General features: G+C 40.4%; 1 protein-coding gene across 1 annotated transcript in view; it reads left to right on the top strand.

Annotated features, from left to right (window-relative positions):
- LOC113023928 (zeta-sarcoglycan-like) overlaps positions 1 to 23653 on the top strand; it is a 391227-nt gene extending 367574 nt beyond the window's left edge. The window contains exon 8 of the mRNA XM_026170405.1: positions 22464 to 23653. Within this exon, the coding sequence (XP_026026190.1) occupies positions 22464 to 22670 (207 nt within the window). The 3' untranslated portion in view covers positions 22671 to 23653. The remainder of the gene's footprint in view (positions 1 to 22463) is intronic.
- The last annotated feature ends 2456 nt before the right edge of the window (positions 23654 to 26109 follow it).

Raw genomic sequence — 26109 nt, 5'->3', positions numbered from 1 at the left:
AGAGAAATGTCAGTCTTGGCTTTACTTGATCTCAGTGTAACATTTGATACAGTTGACCACAACATATTACTCAAACTACTGGAGAGCTGGGCAGGTCTTTCAGGAACTGTACTAAACTAGTTCAAAACATACATAGAAAACAGGAAATACTTTGTATCAATAGGTAACTTCACATCTGAGCAGACAAGTATCACATGTGGAGTTCCCCAAGGTTCCATCTTGGGACCCCTTCTGTTTAACATTTACATGGTCCCACTGGCACAGATTATAAAGAACAACAAAATAAACTATCACAGCTATGCAGATGACACACAAATATATATCACAATGTCACCAGGAGACCGAGGCCCTGTACAGGCTCTTGGTGTCATGATCCTGGGTCCTTTTGACCCAGCGTTTTGTGTTTTCTCTTCGCGATTTTGGTTCTGTTCTTCCTCTGGTTAGTGTTTACTCTGTTCTGCCCGTGTGTTCCTGTATCTAGTCCGCGTTTCTTAGTTTGTGTCCTTTCATGTGTAAGTTCCTGTTTTATTGTGAAGGTCTGTGTCTTATGTGAGTGTTTTCAGTTTGCCTCCCTAGTCTCGTCATGTTAATTACTCCCAGCTGTGTCCCCACCTGTATGTAATCCCCCTGTGTTCTCTGAGTGTATTTAAGTTGTGTCTTCTGTCATAGTAGTGGCTGGTTCGTCTGTGTTGTTTCCCCTCGTTCTCCCTGCGTCTCTCCGTGTATAGTTCTCCGGATCTCCCTGCATCTTCGGTTCTGGTTTGTGTTGTTAGTTTACCCAGTTTAGGTTTCAGTTTCATGTTCCTAGCGCCTTTGTTGTTTGCATTTTTGTTGTTAATAAACACTCACCTGCACCAGAGCTGCCGCCTTTTGGTCCTATATATATTCCACACGGCTTGCCCCCGCAAACCGTGACAGAACGAACCAGCCACCATGGACCCAGCGGCAGTAAATCCGTCCGAGGAGCTCCAGGACGACATCACATACAATGTGGAGATCCTTCTCAGCCTATGGCTGGAACATCCCCCGGAAGAGCTTCGCCGCGCAGCAGAAGACCGGCTGCAACGGCTCTTTTCCGGCCTGCCATGGCTATTGGACTCGCTTCCTCCGACCATGCAGGCTTTTCTCCGGCTCACACCGCACCTTCTCTCAGCCACTCCTGCCTCGCTGCCCGACTCGCCGGATGTGATCTTGCCCGGCCCGTCGGAGCCGTCTGCGGGGAGGAGACGCCGATCGCGCCGCAAGCGCGTCACCCCACAGCTGGACGTTCGGACTTCTAATTCGCCGGCTGTGGTGAGTGAGGACTGTTTTCCATTTGCGGACTGTATGACTGTTCATTCAGGGGCGGTGTTCTGTGCGGCAGATGACTTTGTGAACAGCATATCACCTCCCCCGCAGCCACTCTCAGCCCAGTTAGCTCCCGCGCAGCCACTCTCAGCCCAGTTAGCTCCCCCGCAGCCAGTGCCACCCTCAGCTCCGTCTCCAGTGCCACCCTCAGCTCCGTCTCCAGTGCCACCCTCAGCTCCGTCTCCAGTGCCACCCTCAGCTCAGTCTCCAGTGCCACCCTCAGCTCAGTCTCCAGTGCCACCCTCAGCTCAGTCTCCAGTGCCGCCTGTAGCGCAGGCCCCAGTAGCTCCAGTGCCGCCTGTAGCGCAGGCCCCAGTAGCTCCAGTGCCCCCGCTACCCGTAACTCTGGCTCCAGTAATAGTGGTCTCACATACTCACTCCATGCAGGGAGAAAGTATAATTTTACCTCAAGGTGCTTTTTGTAGTTCAGCCGCCTTTGGCACAGTTTGCCGCTCCAGGGCTTCCCCAGAGGCTAGGTCCCAGTCCTCAGCTGATTCTGGACCCCTGGAGTTTAAGCAGCCACCCGAGGGACCGCTCCGGCCTTCGTCTCTTGTCTCCGCTGGAGGGTCCGACGGACCGCTCCGGCCTTTGTTTCCTGTTTCCGCTGGAGGGTCCGAGGGACCGCTCCGGCCTTTGTCTCCTGTTTCAGCTGGGGGGCCCGAGGAGCCCGTCCAGCAGCCTTCCTCGTCAGCTGGTGGTTCCGGAGAACCACACCAGCCTCATGCCTCGTCGGCTGGAGGGTCCGAGGGGCCCGTTCAGCCTCCTGTCTCCGCTGGAGGGTCCGAGGGGCCCGTTCAGCAACCTTCCTCATCAGCTGGGGGTTCAGGAGAACCGCACCAGCACCATGCCACATCAGCTGGAGGGCCCGAGGAGCCCATCCAGCCACCATCTGCTACGCCAGCTCCAGCCTGTGCTTCGTCTGCTGCAGCCTCATCGCCTTCGTCTGCTGCAGCCTCATCGCCAGCTGCAGCCTCATCGCCAGCTGCAGCCTCATCGCCAGCTGCAGCCTCATCGCCAGCTGCAGCCTCGTCTGGTCCGGCTTCATCCGAGTCTTCGTCTTGTCCGGCGTCATCCGAGTCTTCGTCTTCGTCCTCGTCTGGTCCGGCGTCATCCGAGTCTTCGTCCTCGTCTGGTCCAGCCTCTGCTTCAGCGTCGCCTGGTCCTGTGCCCTCCAAGCCTCGGCCGGTGCGCCTGACACTTGGGCGCCGCCGCTGCCTTCCGCGCGGCCGGCCCCCGGACCGCCATCGCCTGAGTCGCCGCCGCTGCCTTCCGCACGGCCGGCCCCCGGACCGCCATCGCCTGAGTGGCCGCCGCTGCCTTCCGCACGGCCGGCCCCCGGACCGCCATCGCCTGAGTGGCCGCCGTTGCCGTCCGCACGGCCGGCCTCCCGAACTGTATCCACGTCGCCGCCGTTGCCGTCCGCACGGTCGGCCCCCCGAACTGTTTTGGACTCCTGTGCTGTCGGCCCCCTGGCCGGCCCCCCGAACTGTTTTGGACTCCTGTGCTGTCGGCCCCCTGAACTCTTCTGTTTTGGACTCTGTTTTTTTTCCTGTGTTTTGGTGTGCTTCGTTTCTTTTGGTTTTGGGCTCGTTTTTTGTTTTTGTCTTTTGGCCTTCTGGTGCTCCGGTTTTGTTTTGCTTCGAGCCCTCCTTCCTGGGCCCCCGCCGCCCGCCCTGGTCGGGTTGTTTTCTGTTTTTTCTGGCTGTTTTGTTTCTTGTTGGGCTGTCTGGAGCCAGCCTTTGAGGGGGGGGGTACTGTCATGATCCTGGGTCCTTTTGACCCAGCGTTTTGTGTTTTCTCTTCACGATTTTGGTTCTGTTCTTCCTCTGGTTAGTGTTTACTCTGTTCTGCCCGTGTGTTCCTGTATCTAGTCCGCGTTTCTTAGTTTGTGTCCTTTCATGTGTAAGTTCCTGTTTTATTGTGAAGGTCTGTGTCTTATGTGAGTGTTTTCAGTTTGCCTCCCTAGTCTCGTCATGTTAATTACTCCCAGCTGTGTCCCCACCTGTATGTAATCCCCCTGTGTTCTCTGAGTGTATTTAAGTTGTGTCTTCTGTCATAGTAGTTGCTGGTTCGTCTGTGTTGTTTCCCCTCGGTCTCCCTGCGTCTCTCCGTGTATAGTTCTCCGGATCTCCCTGCATCTTCTGTTCTGGTTTGTGTTGTTAGTTTACCCAGTTTAGGTTTCAGTTTCATGTTCCTAGCGCCTTTGTTGTTTGCATTTTTGTTGTTAATAAACACTCACCTGCACCAGAGCTGCCGCCTTTTGGTCCTATATATATTCCACACGGCTTGCCCCCGCAAACCGTGACACTTGGTAAATGCATTGAGGAAATTAATGACTGGTTGTGCCACAATTTTCTCCAGCTAAGCAGAAACAAAACTGAAATAATAGTCTTTGGAGCCAAAGAAAAACAATTACAGGTCACCAGAGAACTTCAATCTTTACACCTAAAACCACCAACAGGGCGAGAAATTTGGGTGTAGTGATGGAGGCAGACCTAAAGCTCACTAAAGACCTCTGAGGTCTTTGCACTGGCTGCCTGTCCGTCAGAAGATAGACTTTAAAGTTCTGATGCTTGTCTATAAAGCTCTGAATGGTTTAGGACCAAAATACATCAGTGACCTCCTGACCCAGTATGAACCTTCCAGATCCCTCAGGTCATCTGGATCCTGTTTTTTATCAGTTCCCAGAGTCAGAACCAGACATGGAGAAGCTGCATTCAGCTTTTATGCTCCATATATCTGGAACAAACTCCCAGAAAGCCTCAGATCAGTTGAAACACTCAGTGTATTTAAATCTAGGTTGAAGACTCACCTGTTCTCAGCTGCATTTGAATAAACCACCAAATTCAAAATTTACATTTCAACTACTGAATTCATCTACTGTTCCTTTCTTGCTTTTTTTTCCCATTTTAAATCATGATTTTTATTTGTTTTGGTTTTTTAATGTCTCTGTAAAGCACTTTGAATCACCTTACTGTTGAATTGTGCTAAATAAACTTCATTTTATCGTTCCATGAGACCAGTTCCCACTGATTTTTAGTCCAGTTCTTGGGTAAGTTGTGTAAGACTACCTCAGCCTTTTCCTTCCTTAAGGAGAAACAGGGAGTAACACTTCCATTGAGACCATTACATTCAGTAAACAGTAGATGGGCCAGGTGTATCTCTCAGGTCCAGTGTCTTTGCTGGATTTTCTATTTCTTAATGACTTTCAGATGCTGTTCACTTACTGTAGAATTTTTTTTTAAATCTGCCACTTCCTCTTTTGTCCACCTCTTGTCCAGTTTCAACAAGGGAAAAAATATGTGTTTTTGAAAACAGTTTTTTCCCAAGTCATCTATAATGCGTTGGACATCAGCATGTGTCATTTAGTTAGATGCCTTTTTATGTTTAACAATTCATATGTCAGTGTTAAGTGCCCTAACAAAGAAAAAACATTCCCTTGAAAATGGCCAGATACAAGGACTGGACTGAAAATGAGTGAAATTTCCAAAAAAAGAAACCAAAAAAGTTAATAAACCATTGCTCAAGAGCACTTAAAAAATTAGAAGAAAGTATAGATCCCTGAAAGAAAAACATAAAGAAATAAGGGTTGGCTTGAGGCTTTTCCTCGGTACCATTCTCCATTTTATTTCTACCTCATATGACTTGCTAAACTCAAGAGAGTGATAATGTCCACAGTATAATAAAAGTGACAAAATCCACATAGGCTTGGGTGGATATAGTACATGGATCAAACACAGAAATATCAACTGGGAGATTGCAGTTAAATAAAGACCAGTCTGGTTTGAACAGAAACAAAAGTGACTTTTCATTTGGGATGATAAAACCTAAGTGCTATATTAAACCTTAATAAGGATCTGGAAATGGGCAAAAAAAAATCTGAAACATAAAAGGTGGCAATCTCATAATTGCAAAACACATATCATATAATATACAGAACTAGAAAAAATCAAACACAACCAGGCACACATGGTGAAATGTGCTGAGCATAATCTTCAGAACAAAACGAACAAAAGTAAAAGGTTATCCAAAGTAGTGCATTCAGTAAAATGAAGTCAATTTGTTCAAATCTTAATAAATTTTTCATGGATTACACTATTTTAAATAAGGTTAAAAATATGCTGTTTTTAAAATAGATTAAATTAAGAGCACATTATGAAGATAGATGATAAATATACCCAAAAAGAGGTCAAATAAGATATGAAAAAGTGGCATATTTATTGCATTACTTTTTTGCCTTCATGATTGCCTTTGATGGCCTTTGGGACACTGAAATGCTGGTCATCCAGTTCATATTCACCCCCCTGAGCTTGTGGAGTCTCTGCTGTCATCCTGAGTCAGCCAATTCAGTGCATCAGGGATTCATTTGTGGCCTGTTGAGCCTTGACCAGAGCACACACAGGCATAGCCAGATAGCTCTATCATACTGTGTCCTCAATGTCAGTCTCATCTACTCAGTTTGTCTATTTTTTTTTTTTAATGAAGTCACTGTCACCAAATCTGGTTCCAAACTGTGTACCTCTGTTAATGTTTTGAAATCATATAAGCCTATAAATTAAGTATGATGATGTTAAACTTTTTAAACGTAACCTACAACATCCATCACTGTGTATCGCAGTGTTTTCTGTCTAGCCAATTTCTCTTATTTGCTCTCACATGAACCACCTTCGTATTGTTTCTTCCAAATAACATTCACTTTTTTTCATCTACAGTGCCTCTACCTACATGGAAAATATATGTGTCGCGGGGTCCTCTCCTAAACTTCTCCCAACAAATGCAGGCGTAGTCAGGAAGCATTCAGTGTGGATAGTTTATTCGGCCGGCCTCCCAGGTGCACAAAAAGATTATTTACAAAGAAAATAGAAAACTAACTCAATTCAACACAAAACAAACATCTGTACAAAACACAAGCGGCTGAGCCAGTCTGCATGTTACCCTCTCTGTAACATCTCACATAATGCCCAGGTAGGCCCTGACAGCCTTCTTTTATACCCCATTGCCCCTCCCACTAGGCATAATAGTCATCCCTTCACAATTTCTTTTCCCAAAACACTCTTTTTTTCCTCAGCTTATTTCCAGCTGTATTCCTACAATACATATATATGTGTATACAGACATTTATGGCCACTTCCAGGCAGTCTACAGTGTTTCACAATAACAAAAAAACCAAACAAAAATAATGCAGTTCATGTGACCTTTCAAGCGCGTGCGAACCCACTATTTGAACCCCAGAACACCATACCATCGGCTTGCATAACCACTCGTCTTATTGGCGATCACAGAGAGTATGCGACCGGCTTTATTAAAGGTAAGCAAAAAAGAATATGTTGGCCACCCTCTGCTCAAAATTAGGGATGGGTATTAATAAGATTTTCACAATTCCAATTCCATTTTCAATTCTGTTTAACGATTCTATTCTTTATCGATTCTCTTATCGATTCTTTTTAAAAAAGGAGAACACTAAGATCGATTAGCTTAGAACTTTGTTTTATATCTTCTCTTTGAACAAGATAGAAATTTAGGAGTAACATGGCCTTACAAACCCAACAGTGAGATCTTAAGAGATCCATAGCCTACGGCTCTTCAATGGGGTGTCACAGGGTCCCCAGGAAAAAAAAATTGTAAATGTAAAATAATTAAATAAATATTCTTCTGTAGCAATAACAAAGTATAAAATAAATTATCCAGTAATGTCCCTGCCTACAATTAAACGCATTCACTTACCGAAAATCGGGGCATCTGCTGTGGCAAATGGGTGCAAGCCTTTTACCACAAACCTAGTCACTGCTCGGTGACATTCGTCTATCATGGCCTGAAAGGAGACGCTACCGGTAGACTGCAGCGAGAACTGCCAGCATCTGAGCCAGCCAGACTCTGTCTGTCTCTCTCATCATGGTCACCTAAATGCACAGTAATGGCAGGTTTTGTAATAAGGCAGATCGCACTAACATAATATGCACTGTTAGTTGATTATTTACCTTATTTACCAAACTTTTGAGCGTTTGAGTCGCTTAGGCGCCGTGTTTCCTCCCAGGTAAATGACGCTCCGCAACGTGATGACGTCATTCGGGGCGACTGGAATCGATAAGGGAATCGTTTGCAAAAATGGCAAACAATTTCAAGGAATTGAAACAGTGGGAACGGGTTCTCAACAAGAACCGGTTTTCGATACCCATCCCTACTCAAAATATACCTCTCACCCCTTTTTGTTTATCCTCCCGGTCGACTAAAAGACGCGCAGCCACGGTAATTGTACAACTAATGGTGGTGGTGCGTGTATGCGCCCAGATCAGCTGTTTGCGGCCCGGGACGGTGTAACTCCGTCACATCATGTATAAATCTTATAAAGTTGTATCTGTCTTGTGTGAAACTTGTATGAAAAGCATACAAGAGTGTAAATAGATATAAGATCCCTTGAAAAATTATATAAATGAAACTTGTATGTTTTGGATACTTCCTAAAACAATATATGAAATGTAATGAGAAAGTGGCCACTTTCATGAGTAAATCATATAAGCCTTATATGATTCACTATATGAAGTAGGCCACAACGTATGCAAGTTTTTTATAAGTTTTTACTATTTCTTTTCCATATGGGTAACACTGGCCTTTCCCATGATGATGTTCCAGACGTACCTTTTGTGGAGCAGTTTGTACTTGCAAAGTATTTTTCTGTAGTTTCTCTTTCATAAAAATGTTCTCCTTCTGATGTCTCTCCTTGGTCTGTGCTGTCATTCTGTTTCCCAAGAGAAACACATCTGTAGAACCTATGCCTTTATATATTATGATTGACGGATTACTGTTATGTTAGATTACTCACATTATCACATCATCAGACCTTATGTTAATTTGCCCTTGTAAATCTGGCCCCTAAAGAGATGGGATAATAAGCAGCTTGAAAGGCAGGAAAAAAAATAATTTTAACAAATGGCATCCAGGGTTTATTCTAAAGATCATACTGTACCCTTGAGCCATTTTATCACAATGAAGCCCAATGATGCAATGTCTAGAGAAGCTCCATTTGAAAACGGTCCATTATGAGGAGATGTGTTATCCGTATAGAAGAACATCTGATTGATACCTAGATTACAGATTCAAGTTCATACCATTTTTTCTGGCATTTATGAATGTTACAATCAGTGACATTTTTCATATAAATTTCATATTCTTTTACTGCTTCATCCAACAGTGGTTTTGCATTTCGCATGACCTTTTCCAGTTATCCCCAGTTAACCACATCCACCTCAACATGACCCTGTGAAACCGAAAGAATTGTCTATACTGGTTAAAAGATCAAGAAAATAAACATATTACAGTGTTTTCTTTCATATCTGCATGAACCGCATGCACACTCAACAATATTCTCAGCTTTTTATAAATTTGAGCTGCGGTCTTGTTCTAATACAGAACTTGGACTTGCTTTTTAGTTAGTTTTTTTTTTAAGCAACTAATATCTTCAACAATTTTTAAACTTTTTATAAGTTAACCATCAGATTGAATCCCTGAATTTCCTTCAGTAGTAAGTTTGGTGGGGTATAAAGGTTGTTTGGGTTTTTTACATGGGCTCCTGGTAAATCCACCTACTTATTAAAGAACATTTATCATGACCCGTATTTCCCTTTGTGTTCCACTTTGGGCAACACCTAAAGGTATTGCAGTGATACCACACAGGAATATTCAAATACATTAGAAAAAAAAATCTCAGCTCTGTTCTGTAAAGATTCACGACTGAATGGCAACCAAGCTTTTCTTTAAAAACAAAAAATACATAGATTCTAAAAAGAAGACTTTATCCAAAAGCATTCCTTTTCATCCAGTCTCATACAAGCGTTCCTCGACTGCTGACACCATCAAATGAACAGAGAAGAGCGGATGAAGGGAGGATAGAAGGGGGATCGGATGAGCAGGAGGTGGAGAAGGATGGCAGAAAATAGATGTTTCTGTCGATTTTGCAGGAGAAAATAAAGGCGTGCAGGACAGCAAGGCTTAAAGCCAAATCAATGTTGTCAGCAGCTGGCACTTAAGAAGAGGCCATTAAAGTTTAAAAAGTTTGGAAAGCAGTGCTGGAATTAGGGCCAAATGGGTTAGAGGTAGGGGAGCGCTGGCTTCCATTAAAATCAAAGCCAACGAGAGCTGACAGATCCTCTCAGGATTCTTGCAGTCCTCCTGTGTTTTTTTATTGTCTTCTCCCCTTTTGTCATCTCTCTCTCTCTTTCTGTCTCTTTCACTCTCCCTTTGTCGACACTTTAGTCTATGTGAGCTTTCTATTCTTTTAATTATTGTTACTTCTCACCTTTGCGTCTTCATAACTCAGAAATCACTGTCCCTCTGTGATAACCACAGACTGTAGTAAAAGATGGACAGAGCTTTTGGGGCTAAAGTAGGAAGTCCCTAAACCTGTTTTCTGGGCCGCTCCTCTGGTTGCAAAACTATTTTTAAATCCCTGTAGAACCAGAACCACGTAAGCTAGCGCAATCATTTTTTTTGCATATGAAACAGGAGGAATTGTACTTACATCTTATGCCATCAGCTTGTCCTAAGTCATGGTTTCCTTCCACATATGGCTTTGCAGCAACAAAAACATAATATTCCAGAAACACGCTTTGCCGATCCGATCAGCTGTTCATAACACTTCCTACGTTGGAATAGACGTCAGCGTGAACTGTCGCATGTCCGCCATTACCTGCCCGAAACCGGAAGTGATGTCATTTCGCGGAAAATGTAGGGGTTTTTTTGGGGGGGTTTTTACCATCGGGGCCTCATAAGCCTATACTGGCCTTTTTATAAGTCATGTTTGACTTGATGCTTTTCTGAATAGTTTCTGGGATGCTTAAAACTCAAATTGCGCTGCTGGAAATAGTTTATTTTGATGCACATGCTGTTTTTTGGCAAATTTGGCAAAAAATGAAAGAAAGAAAAGGAAAAATGATTTTTAATTTTTTTGTAGTTTATTGCACTTTTTTGCAATTTATGTAGTTATTATGGACTTAATGCATACATATTATTAAAATTTGGGCTATAACGGTTGTATTGATGTATAGCAACTTGAAATGCTCCCAAAAATGCTCCCAAGCATTTCACTGCATATCGTACTGTGTATGACTGTGTACGTGACAAATAAAATTTGAATTTGAAAATGGCACTGCAGCATGTAAAAATATAAAGATAAGCTCTGGCGGATGTGATTCTGTGGTAGGTCTTAAAGGGTTAACTAATTGAAGGTTGATAAACCTGAGTATACGTTAATGCGATGGTCAAATTGCTAGCATATGAGCATACACAGTCCCTCGGTTTTTGAGTCAGATCAACTCCCTTTCATTATATCTTCAGTTTGAAGCTGCACATCAGGACTTTAATAACCAATGGGCATATCCATATCCATCTTTTTATATACAGTCTACAGTTATAAGTGAGACTGTTTCTATCCGAGAACAGAAAAGTATTTTGCAATAATGTCCGTGTTTATTGAAAGGAAGAGAGAAATAACATATTCAAGTTAATTTCTATGCAAATTAAACCTTGAAAGAAAGTCTTGACATTGTTTTTACTCAGATACTTTGTTATTGTTTTGCGGACACCCTGGCCCTAATAAGGGAGCATAACAGTTTGGAGGCTCATGCAGGAACCACTAAAATCAGTTTGGAAGGAGTCAAGTTGAAAGGAACATAAATGAAATGATGCAAGAAGACATGTATGCCACATAATATGCACTTACTTAATTGTCTATTCTATTTCATTTTTTTATATTCTGTCCCACAGGAGGTACTCACCATTTTACTCACCATTCACATAATGAATGGTGAGTAAAATTAGAGTAAAATTACTCACCCTTACTCATCATTCACATAATGAATGGTGAGTAAATTCCCAACATTTTGAACCACTGGACTTGTATTTTCTAAAGCAATGCACTTCTATCATTAATGTGGCTTCATTTTATCTGGATGACTGCTTTAATGTTAACATTTTAAAGAATTACAAATAACTTTGGTAGGTGAGTGTCTGTGAAATAGGGAATACGTAAGCACTTAGATGTGGGAGTTCAGTAGCTCAGACTAGTTATTAAAAATTCAGAGCAGAGAAGACTGCCAAATGAATACATAAAAAAAGTGAGAAGTGTCTGAAGTAAGCTGAAGTTTGCAGTGAACAAAGTCACAGGAGAAATTTGTACTAGATCAGGTCTGGCTGAGAAGAAAACAGTGGAAAGACAAAGCCTGACCGAGAGCGCGAGGGATGTTGGGAGCACAGCAGACGCAGAGTAGGCACGTGCGGAAAACAACAGATGAAGTCGAGTAACCAAGCATACAGGATTCAACATTTCAGTCAGGAGCAGTAAACATACAAGGAACCAACAAACTTGACATAAGTAGCCAAGTTTGCTACCAAACAAGCACACAGAATAATCTAGCGAGCACTGAATAAACACTGGGGTAGATATGCTACTGAGGCTGATTGAGTGATTAAATGCATCTGTGCCAAACTGGTAGTTGCCAAGAGCTGGAAGGAGGTGCTACACAGGGCAAAATACAGACACAGAAAAAAAAAGCAGGGGCAAGAAGAAATGAAAAGGAAGACACAGAAGTCCTCATGAAGACTGAGCTGCATAGCGTTGGAGGTGAGCAAAATTAATAAGACACTTTTGTTGTTACGTAAAAAGTACAGAAATATGTTCCAGTAAGGCAGACCTTCCCAAAGTGTGGGGCCCGCCCCCTAGGGGGGGCGCAGAGCCATTGCAGGGGGGGCGCGGCATGAAAAGGGAAAAAACAAAACAACGCTTGGACACTGCTAGCACGGGGCGCCCACACAAACGCAAAGCAGGAGATGAAGCATAACTGAATATGTTTCCAAACCAACTTCATTCTAAGCCAAAGACTCGAAAATATGGTGAAGCATATCTTCCCTTTGGCTTCCCCTGCAGAATTGGTTTTCCCTGCGTCGAGAGCACGCGCTGGGCTGTTTAAATCACGGACAAACTGTCAGGGCTCTGTGTGCGGGCAGGCGGAGATGAGGATCCAAATGCAGGACTCGGAAAACGGAATGCAACTCAAAACCTCAGCTTTATTGCTGGCAAGAAAACAAAACATGAAGTGAAGACTGAACACTGAGACCAAAAAAGACACAGGCATAATCTGATGGTACGATGCAACACTGGGTTGAGGACAACACAGGGCTAATATACACAGGGTGGTAATCAGGGAATGGGTAACAGAAGGGAGACACAGCTGGGGGAGATCAGGGCTAATGAGACGGGGGAGCTAAGCTGCACACGCTAACATAAGACAAAGACTTTCACAATAAGACAGGAAACAAGAACCACTAAATAAAGATGCAGACACGACACTGAGAGACAGACTAGACACTGAACAGAAACTGCAATACACATGAGAACCCAAAACCTAAGAACTGATCCCTCACCAAGAATAACAGAAACAGATCTATAATGATAATAATAATAAACAAAGCACCAGAACATCAGAAAACAATCCATAACGCAAAAATAAACCAAAATATAAGAAATTCAAAATGCTGGGTCAACACTGACCCAGAACCGTAACAATGGAGCAAAATGTGGGTGTGTGTGGTTGGAGGATGTGTTTGTGATTGTGCGTGTGTGTGCGTGCGTGCGTGGGCGGGGGCGAGGGGGGGGGCAAATATTTTTCTTTTAAAACAAAGGGGGGCCCAGCAAAAAAAAGTTTGGGAACCACTGCAGTAAGGGAAGCTACAAACAATTAGAATGCCCTTGAGTAAGGTCTATGAGTTCTAACAGTGGCAGTTTTCCAGTGAAACTACAACTTTGTAAATAGAAATCATTCATTTATTTACTAAGTGGGAACAAAATCAACTGCAGTGATGTGTTTTCCATAAATGCAAGACATATAAATTCCATGATGACTTCCCCATCTGTGGGCAGGGTGTTAGTCCCATTTTTAACAATTTATTACATGCAGAAATCACACAAACCATTGTAGTTTACATACTGGTTTGCAGACGCTAAAGAGCTTTTGCATGCTCATACATTGGTGTAGAGTTTGCTTTCATTTGCAAAATGTGTAATAATGAGAAATAGAAAGTGACTTCATGTTGCATATTGCTGCTTGCATGTTGAATATTACTGCATTTGTTTATTTAACCTGGCGTCCACATATGTGGACATCACATTTTGGGTTGTCTAGACCAAAATACTAAATTTTGCTCTACAGCGGCCTGATATCACTTACGAGGACATTATACTGCACTGTTCTATCAAAATTTAAGACCAATGTCCTCATATGTGCATCTCATTTTTGTCAGGAACAAAAATCAGGTAAAAAAAAAAAAATCTGGCAATTCTTTGTTTTTACATTCTTCAGTTCCCAATATGCCCAAAGTTCAAAGAGAAATTAAAAATGCATGATATGGAAGAGTTCGGGTCTTAGGAGGTTAAAGATATCATTTTTTCTATATGTAAAGGTGTGAATGTGGTATACCAATTTCACACCTCCCCTGTCACCAGGAAGTGGAATCCACAAAGCTGTATTATCATGTTGTTGGCACAACAAAACCATTTGGTCTTTACTATGACTGCTATTATTACTATAATCATTATATAGGGAGTGCACGTTAATTTTTGTTATCATGGTGATAATAGGAACTAGTTACTATGTTTAAATACAATTTTTAGATAACTGAATTTAATTTAATTAGTTCAACCACATGTATTTTAAGTGTGGGCTGTATTTTCTCACCTCAGGAGCAAGAGCTGTGTGAAGTCTGAAGCAGTCTGAACAAATAAGACAAATAAAAAAAAAATGAAGACCAAAATCTCTAAATGCAGAATTAAACCTGATAAAAACCGACAACTTTTTTCACTTGCAGCTTTTTTGGCAAAGTTTCTTGATCACCTTAAACTCTTTCAAAAGATGTCTACAATACCCAACATGGCACATTTGCACATCTGTATGTGCTTTCTACCAGTGAGTTCAGCGAGGTGAAATCAGGTCAGCTTACACAAACTTTTGACAAAGTTAGGTTACCATGGAGTTTTATTGTTTGTTGACACAATGATGGGGCTTATTAAGAAACTGTAGCCTGGAGGTATTATTGGGGTGGTACACTGGGACTAAATTTTTTTTTTCCTCACTACTTCATGTTTTACCTGCGGGTAAGGGAGAATAGTAAGTAAATTAGAATGCTGGCAGGGGGTAACTCGCTGTTGTACCAAGTGATGCTGTGCTGTGGAAGCCTCACAAACATATAACTATATACAAGTTAAATGCAAAACATGCACGCAAAATCTTCAACCCACAGATGAAGAGACGCACATGCATTTTTATGCACTGATACACACACATACACACAAACATGAACTCAAAGGACACGTCCACAGCTGCCCCCCTGCTCTCTTGGTCTCCAGAGCCTTTCTGTTTACTTCCAAAACTTGTTTTCATCAGAGTGTGAGGAATAGATTAACAGATATCTGCCAATAGCTCTAAGTAGTGTATGTTTTTTCAAAGGTGTGATTAATGGAAATTTATTAGCCTACTTCACACTCCCTGAGGTGATCGTCATAGATGTGTTTGTTATTTTGTCACTCTCGGTCTGAGTGTTTCATTGTGTGTGGGAGTTTTGTCTGTCTGTCTGTCTGTCTGTCTCTCTCTCTCTCTCTCTCTCATTTGTTTTACCATCTGTCGCTGCATATGTTTGGGGGCTCATTTATTCTGCAGCTCTTACTTCCTGCATTTGTTGTGTGTTTGTACACATCATTTTTATAGTCTCTCTTCTTGTATACCTGTAGAAGTTTGGGTGAATGAATTTGTCTATGCCTGCACCTGTGTGTGTTCTGAATGTGTTTGTTTGTATGGTACAGTAGAGTAGGCTGATATTGCTTTATGTCCCTGCTACATCTGGGTTACTAAACTCTCAGTCTCTCTCCAGCCTCTGTCATTTAGTCCGTTGTCAGCTCCCATTCCAGCGTCCGTCCATTCAACAAGCCTAATGGTCTGTGTAATACACTCAGAAAGCTTCACAGCCTCCCACCTATTGGTGTTGTTGGAGTGTGTGTGTGTGTGTGTGTGTGTGTGTGTGTGTGTGTGTGTGTGTGTGTGTGTGTGTGTGTGTGTGTGTGTGTGTGTGTGTGTGTGTGTGTTCCATGTCCAAGTGCAGGGGGAGCAAGAGAGGAAAATAAAAAGAGAATGGGAGGCAAGGTGAGCTAAGGCTAGATGAACATAGAGGTTGAACTGAATCTATTTGTGTGGGCAGAATTCTGTGTGTGTTGTGAAGTAGTACTAGTGTCCTTTCAACCTCTCTTCTTCTACTCTTTTATCCTTTTATCCTCTCAGTCAAAGATTATCAAGTTAACACAGTTTTTAGTATTTTTCAGTTATGATTCAGTTTAAGTCAGTTGATTATATTTTGACACTGGAAACCGAATATACTTATTCAGTTTCTCGCTGAAAAGGTTGATATGAAGATCAGTAAAATTCTCACATCTTTCAACAAACAGACAAAAAACTTTCTATGACTACCTGAACTCACAAGTTTCCATATTTTATCAGTTCATTTTATCAGTTCCCTATTAAACCCGGGGTATTTCTTAGCAGATGCCAGACATAATTGCAAAATGAAAGAGAAGTTCATAGGGAACCAATCAAATTCAGATTAGCCCATGGTTATTATAATAATAATAATAATAATAAAAAAACGTATCTATTACCATTTTATTTATTATTATATTTTTGATGAAGGCAGCTACATTGCTTTCATTTTCCCAATAGCCACAGCTCATTTCTTCCTATACATGTCATACATTATGTGAATACTTTGGGGCATTCGATACAATAAATAAATGCAAGAATGAATCCATAAAACCCATTGCAAAGAGAGCCCATTCATTCTGAAATTACCACTTGGTTTTGTGGATGTGCCAATAAGGATTCGCTTTTAGCAGATGAAAAAAGTAGATAAAGACAGCCAAGAATGGTTTGAAAGGAAAAGGTAGTTGTGTAAAATCATTTTTAATATAATTTGACAGCTGCTTTAATGACAGTGATGCCAGAAACTATATTTATACACCTTTTTAGGACACTGACAACTGACAAGTATCATGCTACTTACACACATTCAAGTGCAGAAAGTGTCCTCTAGGTATTTGTAAAAAATGAAAGATGGCATTGTTTGCATTTAATGGAAAACCTTATGGCGGTAATAAAATAAATTCTTGAAAAAAAAACTTTTTTCTGGCTTTTTTACTCTTATGTGCTTTACTTTTGCAGATGCAATTTTGCACCCTCGTTTTTGTCCTTAACTATTCTTCCTCATGCATCTGGTTTCATCTTAAATACACCTAAAAAGGTGTCCTAAAAAGATGTTTTTTCTCCTTTGAAACAACTCCACTGTATACAGAGAGCTCTTTTTCTCTCTCCTGGTCTCTTTCCAGATGTTCTATCTCTGATATGTCCTCTGATGTTTTGCTCTCTCCACCTCCCTTCTTTTTTAATCCCAGAAAAATCTTGTCCTTTCACCGCCACCACGTCCCCCTTCTCTCTTTCAGCTAACTTGCCTTCAACCCTTTTGTTCCTTTGTTTTGCCAAAGGAAATCATCCATGAAAAATGCTTTGAACCCCCATAATTGCTACTTCCTGCATGTTTCCGTCTTCTCAATGCCTTAGCAATGTGCTTGCTAAACTGCTGCTGGAAAGAGATGGGTGTAGACACATTTCCATTCATACTGTATCCACATAAACAGCCACCCACACAGACTTGTATATTTGGACTGAAATGTGCAAGGAATGCATATGACACACAGAAAACCAAAATTGCTATTTTTAGAGCTTTAGATTAACTTGTAAGATGACAATGTTTATATTTTATTTTAATTTTTTTTGTTTTATTTTGGAGACTACATTTTTTTTTAAAGAATTCTGTACATTTAACTTGAAAGATGGAATATGTAGCTTACCAAAAGAAGTAGCATAAAAACCAAATTTGGACCAAAATGATGTTTTATCTTTGAGGACTATTTTAACTAGGTTATTACCGCATAACTGTTATAAACACACTATTACATACAAAGCGGAAAAAACAGCTGTAACTGTTGGCCAAAGACAAAAGGAAGAGGAGAAGAAGAAGGCATGTTTGGTGCCAGTGAGAGAGAAGGAAAGGCAGGACTGCAAAGGTTAGAGGAACAACTTTAAAAATAGGCTAAATGATGATGGTAAAGAGAGAGAGTTTGCTGATAGGATGGAGAGAAGGTAGATAAATTGTGTGCGCAAGAGACTAGACAGATGTGTGAAGCAAGGCAAGAAGCACTGGAGATGGATTCAAACTGTTAGTCTTTACTGTTTCAGTTCGCTTATATGTTATTTAATATTTAAATTAAATTGGTAGTGTTTGTCAAAAGAAAGAATATTGATTCTTCTGTTTATAATTATACCATTTTTTTTAATAACAATGACTATAAAAGTGAAATCTGAACTGGAGTGCTATTTAATCATGACAACGTGTACTTTGTGCAGTCATGGTAGTAACTTCAGTGCACCCCATGAAAATTAATAGTTTAATCATAAAAATAATGTGTAAAACACACACATTTTAATGTAATGAAGGCATGTCAGTAAGTACACGTATAAACAGAAGAAAGAATGAAAAGCACTTATTCATACTTGTTCACAAACAATATTATATTCACAGACACATCCTTTCCCACACTACTTGTTCTCAAGCACACACTGTCTCACGTGTATAGACAGCTAACGTCGAGCCACCTAATACTTACAGACACTTTCATTTAGAATGAATGTCATCACTAATCCGATCTTAAGCTTCATCAAATGACTTTCTCCCCTTTCTATCAATCCATCTGTCTGTCCATCCATAGTCTCACTTCTGTTATCCTTATTCCTTCACATAATCACCGTACATACATTTCTCTTTCTTGAATTTCCATCTTCTTCACTTCCTTTTTTTATTGATCTCTTCCTCGCTCTACCCTTCCTTGTAAGCCATTGTTACCCACTAATTGCCTTTTTGTCTTTCCAATGTCATATCCTCTTCTCCCCTTGTTTTCTTCCCCATTATTTCCTACTCTTCACCTCTATTTCCTCCAACTTCATCCTCTCTTTTTGCTGCACCATTTTGTTGCACTGATGTTTCTATTGTTTAGAGGAGAACCGATTTCCATTTCCTCTCTTAAACATGCATGCACCCAACTCTTGTCGCCGCCACATTCGAGTGCCGTACCCAAGTTTGTTTTAGATGTAGCTTTCTGTTACTGTGGCAAGTAGGTTGTTAGAATTAGATTTGGGCTCTGTTGCCAACCGTGACTGAGTCCTGCTCCTGTAAGGCTATAACTGAGCCCTGGCAGCTTTTGTTGGAAGCCAAAGGGAAGATGACAGGTGTGCACCAGGGACCTGTTAAAGGAATACCTTGACATTTAGAGATACTGCTGTATTTTCTTTTGTTCTATACATAAGTAAAGAAGTTCACACACCCGTTTTTTCACTGGCTCTTTAAGTGTCTCCTTTTCATTGTTACTATGTCTCATTAAAACCAATAGGCATGACAGGCTAATGAGATAGCTCTACACAGCTCTGTTAAAGAGGTTGCCCATTTTATTTAACACAAAATCATCTATTTCTTTTTGCCCATCTATTTCTACAGAGACAGAACTATGATATTAGTAACTTCTATTTTGTATTAAAGTCATTTTATCTACACTTGTTGGAGGCTAAGCGGTTCGAAGCTGTTGCCATTTTTTGTGTGAGACCAGTTACCATGGTAACGGTTGTGTGCCTTTCTTTAATGTTAGTAGAAGAATTATTATACCCTTTTTCACAAACACAATGCCCATGTTAAACTGCCCTACAGTAACAGAACAGACTGACTCTCCGCTTGTAATTTCCAAATTAAATGTCTGAACGGAACCGATCACTCCCCACTCTACAACTTGGTAGGCTCTTGACTGCAGAGTTACTGAAAATACGAATAAAAAGAAAGAACTTCTTTTAAATAAAATGAAATTATTAAGTGATGCTGAAGCCTATTAAGATACGAGGGAGCGCATTGGGGCTGGGAATAGCATTTACTGTAATCTGACTATTAAAACATTGATCAGGATTCATTTCTCATTTCAGTAAAATATACATTGTTGAGTGATGCAGAATTGATTCGATTATGACTTTATGAGTGTATTGCAGCAAGTGTAGGTAAAGGTAGTACTATAAACCATTTTAGAGATTTTTTTTATTTTTTTATTTTGTCTCTTGTGTGTAATGTTGATAGAGATCAGGCCATGTTTTAATTTTATGATTAATTAATTAATGTTGAGATTATGAAATTCCAGTTTTTATTTATTTATAGGAATTTGAGTCTCTTAAGTATCAAAGAAATCAATAATTTCAAAAGTTCTGCAGATTTGTCTTCATGTTAATGCATGTACTGCTTTTATTGAAACAGATACTCAAAGGAAACATAAGCAGCACACACAGAGCGCTTGAGTGTGTGTGTGTGTGTGTGTGTGTGTGTGTGTGTGTGTGTGTGTGTGTGTGTGTGTGTGTGTGTGTGTGTGTGTGTGTGTGTGTGTGTATACACTATATGTACGGATGTTGTTTATACAGCTCAAGATGTGCCCCGTCAGCTAACGTGAAATCATTAGTTATACTAATTGGTTCCTCACTACCGGCGTATCTTAATCCCTCATTCCTCTCTTCCTCTTTTTCCTACATTCATCTATTTCCCTCCTTCTGTGTCGCCTATCTTCTTCAAACCACTTCTGATATGACATTTTGTCTCTCACTCTTTTATCTGACCCTCCTTTCCATCTCTTCTTCCTTACTCTTGCACTCATGGCAATTATATTCACACTTTTTCACTTCCCTTGTCCTCATTTCTAAAATGAAGTAGACAAATAACAGGGATGCAGATGTCTGCTGAGATTACCGTCCAGCCTGTGGGTATGTGTGAGAGAGCGAGAAATAACAAGCAGAGCTTCCTTGAACATTACAGAGTAAATAAATAGGCAAGTGAAGCTGTCAATAGAAGCGAAGATTGTCTAATGATTATTGCTTAAAACTCACCTTGTATCTTATGAAGACAGGAGAAAATAAGGCAGACAGAGCAAAGGAAAAAACAGATAGTTTTTAGAAACAATTGTGTTTTTTTTAGCTGTCCACAAAGTTGTAATTAAGGCTAATACATCAATAGCTGAAAATGAAACTGTGTTCTTTTTTGATTACTGTAATCTCTTGTGATTCTTTAGAACATGATTTTTGTGACTGGGAAGCCACATCACTCTGTGCAGCCTGATAGTGGATTATACAGTATGTTTTCAGTAACTGTGCTTGATTATGGTTCAAAATGTATTTTCAAAAAATCAAACCAAGGTTATCATGTTAATCTACTGAACTACTTCTGATCTTATAATGTTCCAACATTAGAGTGCAATACATTTTTGATTTTTTGACTGGGTATTTCACTAAGCTTGTCTGGACACATAACCCAGATCCAGTGACACCAACAAGAAGCTGCTAAAAAACAGTGATTAAGTCCATCAAAGGATGCATTAAAATAAATTAAAAGTGGCCTTTATTGTTTTGTTGTTTTGTTTGGTTTTGTTTGGGTTTTTTGTTTTTCTTTTTGTTTTGTTTGGGGGGTTTTTTGGAAGGAGGGGGGGGCGGTGTTTGCTTGCTTGCTTGTATGTTTGTTTGTTTGTTTTTTTGGGGGGGTGCATTTTTTGTATCAGCTTGCTGAAAACTGTACAAAGGTTCAAACACTGGAAATTATTTGTTTAGCTAACTTGACATCCAGATATAGCAAAGAAGTGTTTAAGTATCAAATATTATTATCCTTATATTTATTTTTGTGTTAATATCAATAAATATTTACTTGATTTTAGAGAATCCAAAATAAACGACAACAAAAAAAATCACTGAACACAGATTTGAAAATATGTTTTTTTGAGTGATCTCATGTTCAGATATGAATATTTGTTGGATGCTTTTTTGGTATTCAATAATGTTACTGACCTTGCCAACTAATATAATAATCAAATTATTCTCTTTTAGAAACAAGACACATGGAACTTTGCTGGCCTTTTGACCCTGTTCTTACTTTATTTTTATTTTAACTTGTTTGCATTTTTCTGTGTAATTTTGAGTATGAACTACTTTTGGACTTATTGAGATTTTTCCCCCCCTTTCAATCTGTAGTGGTTCAGTCCAGTAGTGGTGGTACTGGCTTAACCAGTCAGCTAGTACCACCTTGTTAAATGCTAATTGGTCAGCATTTGCAAATGTGTGATTGGTCCACTTTCTTCTGTTTCCTGTTTTTGTGTTTAAACACAAACTGTTTGATATTGTGTAATGAACCTGATGAAGGCCACAAGGCGAAATGCGTTGGTCACCCAATAAAGTTGTTCCCTAATACTTTAAGTTTCTCTGGAGTCTTCACATCATCAGATCTTTGTCTTCTCCATGCACCTTGGAAGTAAATGAACTTGTGCAAGTAAATTTTGTTGGCCTTTCAACCCTTTAAGAAGTCTGTTAAATTTCAAATAAGCATATGTTTTTAAAAGAAACTATAGAATTCAGATTCAACAGTTTGTGATCATTTTTTTTTATTAAATGTGGCGCTTAAATCATCTATCTTAGACAGTCTTATTCTTTTAAGTCTGATTTGTGATAAGTGTGATACAATATCAAATCACCTGGAAAAAAAGAGCTGCTTCCAGTGTGTTTTTTTTCTGTTGCATGCTAGTACTTCACTTCTCTTTTCTCCCACTGATTTCCTTCCATTTCTCATAATCTATCTTGCTCTCTGCCTCATTCACTCCCACCCTACCTCTTTATCAAAAGAGACCTGTTCTACATAGAAATTCCTTTTTGTGTCTTCATAGATCTTTCATGATGACAACCGTAGTCAACAGCAAGAAGTAGTCATTGCCTTCAGCAATGTGACCTCTCTTTCGACGCACCAAGCATTCCTTGGTTCCCTTTTTTTTCTTTTTCCCTTTTTCAAATTCTCTTTGTTTGTGCATTACTTTCAGCACCAAGACCATCCCTAAGAGCTTTGCCCCCTACAGCTGGATTCTTTGTAACTTTTGTTTCCATGTTTTATGCATGTTTTTTCTTTTATGTTTACAGATCTTTCTAGATGCCAACACTATCAGACTGGGCAACATTCCCCTTGGTAGTGCTGTGGATCCCCTGGAGGGAGCGCCTGCAGGTACCACCTACACCAAACAGACTGTGTACGAGCTTTGTGCCTGTGCTAACGGCAAGCTCTACCTGTCCCCTGCTGAGAAAGGCTCTACTTGCCAAACCACCAGTAACTTTTGTCTCTGGAGCTGAAAGCGGGAGGTCGAAATACACAAGGGACATATGGACGATTGAGTTTGAAGCTAATATAGCCAACAGACTGAATCACCATGGATTTATGGCTTGATGGGAAGCTTTTGCCAGCTAACAGACTGAATCAGCATGAACTGTAACAAGGCGACAATTTCATGTCTGTTCACCAATCAAATAATATGGATTACAGCTTGGCAGGAAGCTAATGGTTGCTAACAGGCCAAATCAACATAGACTGTAGCTCGGTGTTAAGCTAATGCCAACTAAAGGACTAAATCAACAGAGACTAGAGCTTGAGCAAAGCTAATACCAGCTCACTGGTTGAATTAATGTGTTGGTGGGTAGCCAATGCCAGTCCAGAGCATGGATAACTTTGTGGGACACAAAAGCCAACAAGATCAGCTGATGGGTTTCATGCTTAGACCACTCTTGGACATATGTGAGCAGTCTCATTCTGGGGCTGTTGTTGAGTGTCTTTCCCATTGTTTAATTGCTGCCATGATGATTGCTGAAGGTCGCAAAGACTTTGGGTTTTTTTTTTTATGAACAGCAACCTTTGTGTGTTCAGAAAATAGCCAACATGTCCTGACAAAACATACACTTGTTGCTATAATATGATGAAGGAACACATACTTGGCAGTGACATGGACATGAAAACTTGGTTATCAGTTGGCTAACAGACATCAATGATGACATTTGTTTACCCCAGTGGGTAGCTAACAAGAAAATCAAAATATAGTTTTGTCTCTAGGGAAGCTAAGGCTAGCTAACGGACCAATCTATACCAGAAAGGCCTTCTCCCTCTATTTCCTCTCCAGCCCTTCAACTCAAACATTGACATGTGACTCTTCTGCATTAATCCGCACCTGATAGTAAAAATGTTCTCTATCCCCACTTTTCATATGATAACTAATGCAAATTATTGTGATTTAACCATTGTATTCACCAGCTTCTTTTCCTAGTATTTTTTTTTACATTCTTCATATCTATTTTTACTTTCTTTTAGTTTTTTCTGATGAAATCTTTTACTTCTTCTCTTTTTTCCCAATCAATGTTTTTGTATTCCTTTATCATTTCATATTTTGCAAATGTGCCCCTCTCCATGCGCTAGTTATTTGTTCTGTCTATGCACCTACTAGCACTGTTCAGGTAAGGAAAAGGCCTATCTATTTCTTCCAGCAGTGTAGTTTAAAAATGAAAAAAACGCCACATACAGACTGCTTCGACTTCCTCCTCCACCATTGTCTCCACGTCTTTTGTTTCTCACAAGTTATTCTATGTGGACATATGATGGTTAGCTACAGACAGCAAATGGAACATAAAAAGGGAGGAGAAAATGAGATATCAGTCTTCGATCATACTCAGGTAGGTGCTGTAGCAGACAGACCACTTTCTGGTATAGGGCCAAACTTCCAACGCCAGGCAGAGGCAGCAGTCAGCTGAAAGACAGACCAATTTTAGTCCTCTTATGGGGTATTATACGTCTTCATCCAGGCTGTCTTGTCGGTCATACTGTCTTTACATCTTTTTTGCTTGACCTTTCTGCTTTTCATGCCAGGTTTGTGCTCTTCCTTCTCAGCCACCAAGAGACATTTTCACTCTTTGTGCTCAGTCCATTTTGTCCTTTCTGTATTTTATTGCAGTATGCCTGCCACTCACTATTCATTGTTTATCTTCCCAGTTAAGAAGCATCTCACCTGTTTATCTCATATTTTTATCCCAATCATCAATCAACTAGCATACATTAATGTTGTTTCCACATCCTATCCATTATGCTTTCTCCAGTCTAAGTTGAAAATGTCCCTCTATAGTCATTCAAAATATCTCTAAATCTGGGCAAGAAAATATGGAAATCTTGGGAAATACTATTTTGGGGTGTATTTTTGTTTTTTATATTATTCAGTCAGTCCCAGAAGGGGGATCAGTGTGAATGGCCATGAGCTGGTTAACCTGGTGCCCAAAATCTGTAATGGCTGGCGGAAAAAAAATTTGTGTGGAAGAAATCCCCCTGCAAGAAGTGATGGATGGGTTTGGTTTATATGTGTATGGACTCAACGAGAATAAGGCCCTGCAGCTTACTTTCTTTTTTAAACAAAGCGATACACAGGTGCCTTTGCTACTGTTGGTAAAAGCACATCACAGTCTGAACATTCACACTACCCTCAGTGGACCATCTGCAAGTGTCTCTGAACTATCTATTTTATCAATCTACCTATCTAGTTTGTTTTCCCTTTCTGCCCCTTCCCTCCTGGTTTTGTAGAACTCTCAGTATATCCAGCTGAACAATGAATAATTCAATCATTTAAAGTTTAATTTTCTGATGTGTTCCCCTATGGTTTATTCTTGATAATAAAAAAGCACAAATTATGCCATGTATATAACAATACCAATAAAATACAAAATAAAATAGTATTGTTTTTAAAAAGAATCTCTTGAACTGGTGTTGTAATTAGTATGTAACCATCACTTTTTTATGTTCCTAACAATGTTTTTTTAAGGTATATAGAACATCGAGAAGCACTTGGTCAGACAAGAACACAACTATCTTCTGGGACTTTTTATCTTGGGAAAGCTATACCATATTTAACCCTGCTCTTATCCTTTTCTTTGTCTGCTACCTTTTACCTGAAGAACTTGGTTTCAACAGGAGAAGAATTTGAAAGACCGCTGCCAGCTGTACCGCTCAATTACAGTCTGACAACTCACTTTAACAATACATAAAGCAGAAAGGTTGGTCTTGCACTAGAATGCAAACATGGCCAGAACTGCTACCAAAGACAAGCTGAGAATATAACTGTCTGTTAAGGACACCATCACTTTGCCACGTCATTCCAAAGAAAATAGTTTTATGGGTTGTTTTTTTTGCTATATTATTAATTGAACATGAATAAAACTAAATGACTATCATTGCATCATTTCAGATGGACTTTGACTGGGCAGTTGTGACACCTTGATGCTTTTCGTTGTCAGCTCTTCTGCTGTAAATTTGCTGTTGTGCTTGGGATTCTTGTCCTGTTGCATGGCCCAGTTTCAGCCAAGGTTAACCTTTTTCTCCCATAAAGATCACAACTGACATCGTCCCCTTGTACCCTTGATTTCACATTTTGACCTCTCAGTGTTTATCAATAAAGATGTGGTTTGACGACCATTAGCATACTTTCCAGGATTTTCTAGGGGTAACTACACAGGCAATGACCACCCACACTAACTTTTGATGCACACCTAGTTATTTTGTTATGTAAGCATGCCTGAAATGTGGATGAAACTGCTTGGTTCAGAAAAGAGCTTTGAGGGTTACTCCTAGTAGGCTTTCAAAGGATAAAGGGCATACTTTCAATCAAATTGTGTCAGATTTTACTCCAGAGTTCATGGTTGACTCGGTGACTGCAAGGTATCCAGATCCTGGCTCTAAAATACCCAAATCATCACCCCCTCCTCC

Source organism: Astatotilapia calliptera, chromosome 6 (assembly GCF_900246225.1).
Source record: "Astatotilapia calliptera chromosome 6, fAstCal1.2, whole genome shotgun sequence".
NCBI classification, from domain to species: domain Eukaryota; kingdom Metazoa; phylum Chordata; class Actinopteri; order Cichliformes; family Cichlidae; genus Astatotilapia; species Astatotilapia calliptera.
Note: the sequence above shows the minus strand (reverse complement) of the source record. Positions and strands in the feature narration are given on the sequence as shown.